The sequence below is a fragment of the Aethalodelphis obliquidens genome, unplaced genomic scaffold, assembly GCF_003676395.1.
Source record: "Aethalodelphis obliquidens isolate GAN/ISIS:26980383/991018 unplaced genomic scaffold, ASM367639v1 scaffold31, whole genome shotgun sequence".
NCBI classification, from domain to species: domain Eukaryota; kingdom Metazoa; phylum Chordata; class Mammalia; order Artiodactyla; family Delphinidae; genus Aethalodelphis; species Aethalodelphis obliquidens.
The window spans coordinates 13,236,893-13,247,528 of record NW_020837975.1 but is presented as its reverse complement, the minus strand read 5'-3'; the positions used below and the strand labels follow the sequence as shown (position 1 = coordinate 13,247,528).

Genomic DNA, 10,636 nt, shown 5'->3' with positions numbered 1-10,636 from the left:
GCTCCGGACGTGCAGGCTCAGCGGCCATGGCTCACGGGCCCAGCCGCTCCGCAGCATGTGGGATCCTCCCGGACCGGGGCACGAACCCGCGTCCCCTGCATCGGCAGGCGGACTCTCAACCACTGCGCCACCAGGGAAGCCCCAGAAATTTTTTTTTTAATATAATTTTTGTGCTACTGTTTTTTGCTGTGACTACAGTGAAATTCAGAAAGGCATAGGATGAGCTCCTTGCCACCTGGATAATCAGAGTTAGTGAGGAAGAAGCAGAATTGCCAAAAAAAAAAAAAGAGATTTTCCTTCCCAATAAAGGAGGAAGTTTCAGAAAGAGAGAAAACATTACACTAAGCACGAACATTTCAACAGATCAACTAAAGTGGCTTTGTGCCCCCAAAAGAGAAACATCCTCAGGAAATTTTTGTGGGCAAAATTCTGGTGAAGTTTTTGAAAGAAAGTTTGGGGGGCTGCAAAGAAGTTGCTACCTGAGTCTAAAGGGTGTACTTGAGGCCCAGACCAAAGGACTATGCAAGCAATCTCTGTGACTAACACTGCCAAGAAAAACTGCACTGCTTTGGTTGGGTGTGTCTTGAGGGGTAGGGAGGGTGCATCTCAAGGTAAGACTAGATATGATGGTAAAATGACAGAGATGAAAGATGTCCCATAATTTGTCTAATTTGTGAATGGTTCATATCTCAAGGTTTTCTTTTGCTATCAGAGAGTATATTGTTTGCTTTTTGTCTTTAAAAAAATTTTTTTGGAACTTTTCAAGCATACACAAAAATAAAGGGAATAGTATAATGAACTCCATGTGCCCATCAATCAGCTTCAACAATTATGAACGTTTTGACAATCTTGTTTCATCTATCTTCCTGCCACTAGAGTATTTTAAAGCAAATTCCATGCATCGTAATATTTCACCTATAAATACTTCAGAGGTGTCTCTAACATATGAAGACTGAAAAAATACAGCCACAGTACTATTGTCACGTTAAACTAATAATTATTAATATTAGCTAATGTTTAGTCTGTGTTTATTTTTTTGGCTGCGTTGGGTCTTTGTTGCTGTGCGTGGACTTTCTCTAGTTGCAGCGAGCAGGGGCTACTCTTTGTTGCGGTGCGCAGGCTTCTCATTGCAGTGGCTTATCGTTGCGGAGCACGGGCTCTAGGCGTGCAGGCTTCAGTAGTTGCAGCACATAGGTTCAGTAGTTGTGGCACACGGGCTTAGTTGCTCCATGGCATGTGGAATCTTCCCGGACCAGGGATCAAACCCGTGTCCCCTGCATTGGCAGGCAGATTCTTAACCACTGCGCCACCAGGGCAGTCCTAGTCTGTGTTTAAATTTCTCAAGTTTTGGACTGGGGGTTTAAGGGAGGGAGGCTGGGGGAAAGGATTACAAAGGGGCATGAAACTTTTGGGGGTGATCAATGTGTTCATTATTTTGGTTGTGTTGATTTCACAAGTATATGCAAAATGTATCAAGTTGTACACTTTAAATATGTGCAGTTCACTGTATGTCAATTCTACCTCAACGAAACTGTTAAAAAATATAGTGGTATAGCTAGAGGCAAACAGTATTTTAAAACATTTCTCCCAGTTTTCTCAAAAATATATTTTTATATTTGGTTTGTTCAAATCAGGATCTAAATAAGAACCACACATTGCATTTGGTTGATATGTTTTTAGGTTTCTTATAATCTGTAGCAAATCTATCCCCCCGCTTTTTTCTTCATGTCATTTATTTCTTAAAGACTCCAGATCACTGATCCTGTAGCATTTGCCACACTCTGATTTGGTCCGTTGGCTAATTGCAACCTTGTGGTAGCACGTTCCTGTCTCCCACATTTCTTATAACTTGGTTAGATCCAAAGGCTTCATTGGACTCAGGTTCAGTTTTGGTTTTTTTAATAATTTATTTATTATTTATTTTGGGCTGCGTTGGGTCTTTGCTGCTGCACGCAGGCTTTCTCTGGTTGTGGCGAGCAGGGGCTACTCTTTGTTGTGGTGCACGGGCTTCTCATTGCGGTGGCTTTTCTTGTTGCGTAGCACAGGCCCTAGGTGCGCAGGCTTCAGTAGTTGTGGCATGTGGGCTCAGTAGTTGTGGCTCGTGGGCTCTAGAGCACAGGCTCAGTAGTTGTGGTGCACGGGCTTAGTTGCTCTGCGGCATGTGGGATTTTCCTGGACCAGGGCTGAACCCGTGTTCCCTGCATTGGCAGGCGGATTCTTAACCACTGCGCCACCAGGGAAGCCCAGGTTCAGTTCTTTTAGCAAGAGTACTTTATAGGTGATGCTGCTGTGAACCTCTTATTGCATCATAGCAGGGAAGCATATAATGTCTGGTTGTCCTATTTTCAATGTGAAATTGATCACTGGAGTCAGGTGCTGTCAGCCTTATCCACCCATTGTAAAGTTTCCTGTCAGCTTTCACCTAGTGGTTGGAGCTACTGACTAGATCCATTATTTCATTAGAGGTATATTATTCACTTGTGTGTGTATATGTGTCTGTGCGTGTGTGTCTATGCAATTTTAAACAAATGTATTGAGATGTAATTTACATACAATAAACTGCATGTATTTAAAGGGCACAATTCTAGAAATTTGACATATACGTACACTTTGACATATGTATACACATATGTACACACTTACGATGACTGCCCAGCTGCTGTAGAGAACAGTGTTTTGGAGGCATACTGCAGGGACAAACCATAATTCCTGCGGTCAGATATTTAAAGGGTAAACCCTGATTCTCTCAGCGGTAGCAATAGAATTTTTCCATGTGGCAGTGGAGTAGAAGAGGGAGCCTTTAGTTTGGACCTTGCCTTAACACTAGCTTGTCAGGGAGATCATACTAAAAGCATCAGCAGGTTTGATCTGGAAGTGCCACAAATTACTAAGCTCTGAAGCAGACCTGTTTAATCCTTACACAGCCAAACTAGTTATCTCCACTCTCGGCTGTCACTTCTCCGCACAGTCACAGGTAACATTTCTGTGTGTGTGTGTGTGTGCGCACGCACACGCGCGTGCACAGGCTCCCAGTGTATTCAGAATTTCTCTGAATTTTATATGAGCAGTCTTCCTTGGCCCCCTTGCGCCCAGTCCACTATCCTCCTGGAAAAGGGGTTAAGTTTTAGGCACAGACCTCTTTGGCAAGAGTAGGCTAATGAATCAAAAAGTCTGATCCTTTGAAGGCCAGCTAGCTTAGCTTTGTTCCACAGATGGCATTTCCTTAACCCCCTGTCTGTCGTCTTACATGTCTTGATCATCAGGAGCCTTGGATGAAACAGTATGTATAACTCAGTACATGATCTCAGTGTGTATAGCTCAGTACATCACTGCTACCAAACAAACAATTGCAAAACATATTCAGAAGCTTCATCCTGCAAATAGCATTAACAGTAGTATACCATAATGCGGTATCAGAATGTGAAGATCCAACCTGAGACCAAGCCTCTGTAAGGAAATGGACAGATTTTACATGCAAAAGTATTTATGGGACTCTGTGAGTGTACTAAAAATTATTGAGTTGTGTGGTTTAAATGAGTGAATTTTATGGTATGTCAACTATATCTCAATAAAGTGGTTTTTTAAAAGTGTGAGAATTAAAATACATTAATTAATAGAAATGATACTTGACGTTCTAGGAACAGACGAAATCATCAAGAAGAGAGTTGAGAACAGAATCTTAAGGAGAGTCTATATTTCAAGGAAGAGAGACACACATGAAAACAGAGAAGGTGTATTTACAGACGTAGGAAGAGAACAGTAGCCTAAAATGCAGGAGTGAGTGTGTATTCAGTGTCAGGGGCAGAATAGATGTGGATGGGGACTGAGAAAGGGCTGATGAACTCAGCACTGAGGAAATTGCAGAGACCTTTGAGAAAACAGTTGCTATGAAATGAAGGTGCGAAGGAGTGAGTTGTGAGAAAGATGAAGCTGCACATTATTCTTGCCATAAATAAAGTAGGCAGAAGGAGAAAGAGCCTAAAAATAGTGTCAAGGATAGTCTAGAGGCAGGGCAAAGTTGGGTCTGTGTGTTTTTTAGACAGGAGAGACTTGGGCATGTTGCAGCTGGAGAGGAAGGAGGCAAACAAAAGAGAGCAGAGACTGAAGGTACAGAGGGCTTACACCCAATTCTGGCTCTTAATACAGTTAGATAAGTTGGTATTTGGCACAGAGCAAAGCATCTGTACTGTGCTGGTCGTTCTGTCTTTGTCATCTGCCTGCGCTGTGGCAATCGGTTGTGTGCTGGCTGGCTCTCTACATGAACTCTACTGCTTTCTCACTGAGGAAAGCAGATCCTAATGCAAGAGAGAGAGACATTATTGTGCAGACATAACCTTAAATCTGTAACTCGTGATTAAACAGGCTCATTCTCGAACATCAGCGCTTGATTACTGATGAGTGATGGCCAACCTCGCAAGGCCCCGGCGCACCCAGCGCATTAGCGTACCATCGCCTGTGGCCAAGAGCCGCTGCTTAAGTGGCCGTTCCGCTCTCGGGTTTGAGAGCTCAAGAACACATTTGGTTAGAGCTTCCAACCTCGTCCCAGAGAATTCAGCCTCTGCAGGAGTCTCTGAGGGACGGACGCTCTGACCTACAGGTTATCTGTCCCCCATCCACCGACCCACCCCCACATTCAGGGAGAATGGAAACGAAGGGGAACAAGGGAAAGTGCAGCAGCTGTGAGGACCCTCCACCCCTTCAGCCATCTTCCCCCCCCCCACCGCCACTCCCCGCCCCGCCACCCCACCGCGTGCTCCCCCCTACACACTGCCCTTAGCCAAGGGCTAGCGTCACCCTTCTCAGTCTCTGCTCCTAGTTTTTGTTTTTGTTATTTTGTATCTATTTCTTTGTTTTATTTTAGCCATAATGCAAAAATTCAAAAGGCTAGTTTCATTGTACTTAAAATACAGCCTTTTAAAGCCCTATATAATAATACTCTAAAATGTAGCATTTTCCCTTTTGGGTTATTAACTGTATCTTAATGCGATTTCTACCTTGTTTTAAAAAATCTTTGTCTTAATTGGATATTGATACTAAATTATATTTTCCCATATCTCTTAGAAATAAACTGTTAGCTGAAAATAAAATTCATCTTCAACACTTGTTATTTGTAAAAATGTGTTCATTGTGTCTTTAAGCACCCTTTGCAGGTTTTGTGGGACATGTAATGTAGAGTATGTGTAGCAGGTTGAAGGGTTAAAATACCCTGCTCTGTCGCATATGGCGGTGAGCAGAATCGCAGATGTTGATGATACCACGTAATTAGTATTCTTTTATGTAAATGAAGGCTGTCAGCATGTTACCATAGTGTCTACTCTCTCTGAAGCTGGAATTTATGCCGCTTGGTCTCACCAAGATCAGGCAGGATTTTTCCACTATCCTTAGTCAAGAACTGAGAAGAAATCAATACGATGAGAGAGAAGAAATGGAAATCTCCCTAAAGTAGATTCTCTTAAATTTTTCCTATTTTGTTTTTGTTGAACTTCTCCCCAGAAATTTTATTTCGGGTGATGCTGTTATCCATTTCGGATCGGCTAAGAAATCTGCTATTTGAGAATAATTGGAATAGTCCAATTAAAAGATGAATCATGTTTTCAAGCTATAGGTTTTTGAAAGATTTTTGTAATGCTCAGTCATCTCTCTCATACAGAGACCTTTAAAAAATAATGTGATAAATCTAGAAGTTTCTCATCAGAACAAAAGGCAAACATTGAACAGGTTCCATTACCTTCTTTTACTATTTGGTGATATTAACTATAGTAGAATCCTTTTAAATATTAATTATGGTTTTTAGCTCAAGTTGATTCAGATTTTTAAATTAAAACTATATTACTTAAAGAAGCAAACGCTAATATTTTGTCAGGTTTGCTTTCCCTGTATGCAGATTGATCCAGGGTGAGCAGGACATTTTTTTACAGTTACTGATATACTTAATGATGGAGAACTATTAAGGCACATCATGTTCATTTCCAGTTACACTGCAAGTTTCTCTCTTTTGGATACTGGGTGCCTGTCACACTGGATGATATATGTTTTAAATGGAAGTGTTAGGACTTTTATGACCTTTAGCAATTATGAAGGAAAAGGGGTCCATGTCAGAAAAATGTAAAATAGATTTCCTCTTTGTGCCTGTGAGTGTTAGGCCTTGTTCTTAAATAAAATGGTCAGAGGATGTGTGAGGGGTGAGTGAAATACACGGTCTTTCTTGAACTGAGTATACCCAAGATTGTATTCTCTTTATTCTCTATTGTGTGCATTGACTTTTGTGTCACTTTTGAGTGATTTCCATTGCATGATCAGCTATGTTTTTCCTCTAGAGAAGCTAGTCTGCCTAGGTTAAATCAGTGTAGTGAGGTGCAGAGTAGCCCTGTGTTTTCCTGAATGGATTTACTCTGCCATATGGCAGGTTAGTGAGTTGCCACGACAGATCTGTAATGGGAAAAAGGCTGTGCAGGAAAGGATGTGCGTGATCAGCAGATTTATAGATCAGAAAATGAAATTGGAAGAAAGAATTTCCAGAGTGCCCTTTCCATTTGACAGCATTCCATGAAGAGGGTGTGGAATGGTTTTTTAGTGGTTTTCTATTTTGGCTTTTGGTTGTTCCAGCATGTTTTTTCTAGCACAGAAGTTGATTTCATAAGGTATCAATGTCTTGGGTGTTGTGTTGCTGTATTCCTATTCATAGAAATATTCTCTCTTTGTAGGATTTGAAGCTGTGCTATGTTTCATGTGATAAGATCTCAGTAGCAATTAAATTTCTGAAGACACATCAAGGTTCCTTTTGGCTAAAATGGGGATTTGTCAGGTTTTGAGTTAGAAGAGGCTATTCAGACATGATTCAGTGAGTAGTGAATCTTCCAAAGGGAAGAAAATAAAAAGAAAACCCAAGTGAGCTAAAGATAGTATGTGCTGGTGTATTTAAATCTGTGCTATCTAATACTGCAGCCACCAGTCACATGTGGCTATTTAAATTTAAATTAATTAAAATTAAATAAAATTAAAAGTCAGTCCCTCAGTTTCACTAGCCACATTTCAAGTACTCAGGAGGCACATGTGGCTGGTTAGTACAGTATTGGACAATGCAGATAAAGAATATTTCCATCGTTGCAGAAAGTTCTATTGAACAATGTCTAAGTGAAAGATCTTGAGAAATAAAAATTTTTGATCCCTTGATTTCTTTGATTTCTATGAGGAGTTCTTCAGCCCTATATAATTTACTGGATTAGTACAGTGGTTCTAAGGCTTTAATGTACAAATGAATCATCTGGAGAGCTTGTTTAAAATGGAGATTTTAGACCCCTCTCCCAAAATCTGATTCATCACATTTGGAGTCATGACCAGAAATCTGTACATATGACAGGTATCCTAAGGAATTCTGATGCTGGTAGGTGGTTCAGAGACTACATTTTGAAAAATATGAAGTTAGTGACAAACTTGGGAATTGCCAATCTTTTGATTTTTTTTTTCCCCTTTTCATTCTTTTATTACTGACTTTCTTTTGTGTCTCCAGTAATTGGTTGTAAGCATCATGTGTATCCAACTTAAATTCCTGATTGGTAATAGGTAGCAAAAAGACAATTCATTTATTTACCATTTTATCTTTTAAATGTATGTCTGTTTTAATTTGGCTATGCCCTACAGAAAGTAAACAGAAATGGTTATTTCAATACTGTTCTGGTGTGTGTGAGAGGTAATTCTGACAGAACACCTTTGACCACTCAAGAGTTGAGCACCCACAAGTCTTGAAATTATAAAGAATTATAAAGAAAATTTTCTTTTTTAAAAGAAAAATAGGGAATTCCCTGGCGGTCCAGCGGTTAGGACACAGTGGTTTCACTGCTGTGGGCCGGGGTTCGTGGATCCCTGGTCAGGGAACTAAAATCACGCAAGCCACACAGTGTGGAAAAAAAAAAAAAAAGGAAAGAAAGAAATATAACACATGATCTCCTCTCTGAAGGAGATTATAGCTAGTTAGGAAATGGAGAAATACATCCACAGAAATGACTTAAAGGGCACTTAGCAACAAGTCAATAATTAGAAAAATATAGTAGAAACTAAATCCTGATAGTACTCAAAGGAAAAGCATGACCTGACTTGATGGAAGATAATCTAGGTTACTTTCCTTTGTATGATTTAAGGATTTCTTATATAGGGACATGGCCCCTGCCCATTGGAATGGGCAATTTAAAAATGGGAAGGATCTCTGGTTTGGTCCTGTGGTATATTTGTGGGTTTTAGCAATAGGGCCAAGCCAAAAAAGGCATCTGGAAAACCAACTAAAGGCACTACTCAGAGTGCTTTGGATTTAGAACTTCTCTGGGTGACCCCATAGTCATAGAACTGTATTTGCTCACAGAAATGAAAGTGGGCAAGAAATGGGGTGAAGGAAATCCAGTTTATAAGAGGAACTGCCTTTAGGGAATTTAAATACTGGTATTGGGGGGGAGTCAAGTTTCCAAAGAATAAAAGGTTTTCTTTTAAAATAGCCTCTTTCCCTTGGAAAAATGGCTTATTAGGCTTCTCTGGTGAACAGTGTTGAAGAAGCAATGTTAGAAAGACAAAAAAAAAAAAAAACGCTCAGTATGTTACCACTGTTTTTAAAAATAAAAAGCATTTTTACATATATCATCCAGAAGGTTTGCTTTTTTTTCTTTTGTCTCGGTAGTTTGGTTAAATACTGTAATACCAGTAGCCACTACACCTCTTGTCCTACAAGTCAGATTTGTCTCATTCTGTACTTAACTATTCTTTCAGCAAGGAAGGTAAACGTTTTCCCATCCTTTCTACAAGATGTAAATGTTCTTTTCAAAAAGACACTTTGGCTTAGTCCCTCAGGGTTGCTGTAACAAAAATGCCATAGACTAGGTGGCTTATGAATAACAAACATTTATTTCTCACAGTTCTGGAGGCTGGGAAGTCCAAGATCATGGCACCAGATTCCCTATCTAGTAAGGAGTAACTGGTTCATAGCCATATGGCTGGCTTTTCACGGTGTCCTCACATGGAGGAAGGGGTGAGGGAGCTCTTTTATAAAGGCACTAATCCCATTCTTGAAGGCTCATCCCATGAGGGTCAACCCATTCTTGACCTAAGCACCTCCCAAAGGCCCTACCTCCTAATACCATCACCTTTCAGGGTTAAGATTTTAGCATATGAATGGGGTGCAAACATTCAGACCACAAAAGACAAAATGTTAGATTGAGGCTCAGTCTACCTACTTAGCCAGATCTTTGGACTCAAGAAAATAAAAATAATACTTTGTACTGCAGAGGAATTTCTTTCTTACCATTTATCTTTTTTACCCTATCTTCTTATCTCTACTTTGAAAAATACAGTGAAACCGACCTAAGATTGCCTTTTTATTTGAGAGTCTTCATCTCTCCTACTGGTATGTGAAACGCTGTCTATGTCTCTCCTCTCCTTTCCTCTGCCCTGTCCCTTTTTGCATGCAGCCAGGATCTTGTCAGTATGAGACAGAGAGGCTTTCACTTCCAGGACATCATCAATTCAGAGACGGTTCAGAATACAAGTTTCTTTCCCCTGGTGGCCAGTTGGGTGCAATGTGAAATAAGGGTAATGACATTTCCAAATCAGCCTTACGTAAAAATTAGCTGATATTCAAGAATTAAAACAGCCTTAGAAAATGTAAACTTACACATTAGGGCTAAGGTCTGTCGTTCAGTATTTTATGATTCTTTCTTTTTAAGGAACTTAACTGTCTTTCTGTTATACCCAGTCTATGCCAAAATTGCTTTTCTTTTTCTTTTTTTAAACTTCCTTCCAAAAGAACCAGTTTTGAATTAAAAACAAATGAATACTGAGTGGAAAATGCCGGTTGCAAGCCTTTTTCTAGGAAAATATTTTGCTGAAAGCTTTCTCTTCCTCTGTCTCTCTCTCTTCGAGGGCCCTTATCGTGACAGGTTGAAAGAGTGAAGACTTCCATACGACATGGATAGATGCAAACATGTAGGGCGGTTGCGGCTAGCCCAGGACCACTCCATCCTGAACCCGCAGAAGTGGTGCTGCCGGGAGTGCGCCACCACCGAGTCCGTGTGGGCTTGTCTCAAGTGCTCCCACGTGGCCTGCGGCCGCTACATCGAAGACCACGCCCTCAAACACTTCGAAAAGACTGGACACCCGCTAGCCATGGAGGTCCGGGACCTCTACGTCTTCTGCTACCTGTGCAAGGACTACGTGCTCAACGACAACCCCGAAGGGGACCTCAAGCTGCTGAGAAGCTCCCTCTTGGCGGTCAGGGGCCAGACGCAGGACCTGCCGCTGAGGCGCGGGCGGACGCTGCGGTCCATGGCCTCGGGCGAGGACGCCGTCCCGCCGCAGCGCGCTCCTCAGGGACAGCCGCAGATGCTCACGGCTCTGTGGTATCGGCGCCAGCGCCTGCTGGCCCGGACGCTACGGCTCTGGTTCGAGAAGACCTCGCGGGGCCAGGCCAAGCTGGAGCAGCGGCGGCGGCAGGAGGCGCTGGAGCGCAAGAAGGAGGCGGCGCGGCAGCGGCGGCGCGAGGTGAAGCGGCGGCTGCTGGAGGAGCTGGCCAGCTCCCCTCCGCGCAAGAGCGCGCGCCTCCTGCTGCACGCGCCCCGCGCCGCCGCGCCGCGCGCCGCCGCGCCGCGCGCGCCCG

The 10,636-nt window shown here is 42.1% G+C and overlaps 1 protein-coding gene across 1 annotated transcript in view; it reads left to right on the top strand.

Annotated features, from left to right (window-relative positions):
* The window catches only part of USP49 (ubiquitin specific peptidase 49), an 81,658-nt gene that overhangs the window by 57,272 nt on the left and 13,750 nt on the right, over positions 1–10,636 (top strand). Inside the window, exon 3 of the mRNA XM_027127231.1 lies at positions 9,904–10,625. Coding sequence (XP_026983032.1) covers positions 9,949–10,625 — 677 coding nt within the window. The 5' untranslated portion in view covers positions 9,904–9,948. The remainder of the gene's footprint in view (positions 1–9,903; positions 10,626–10,636) is intronic.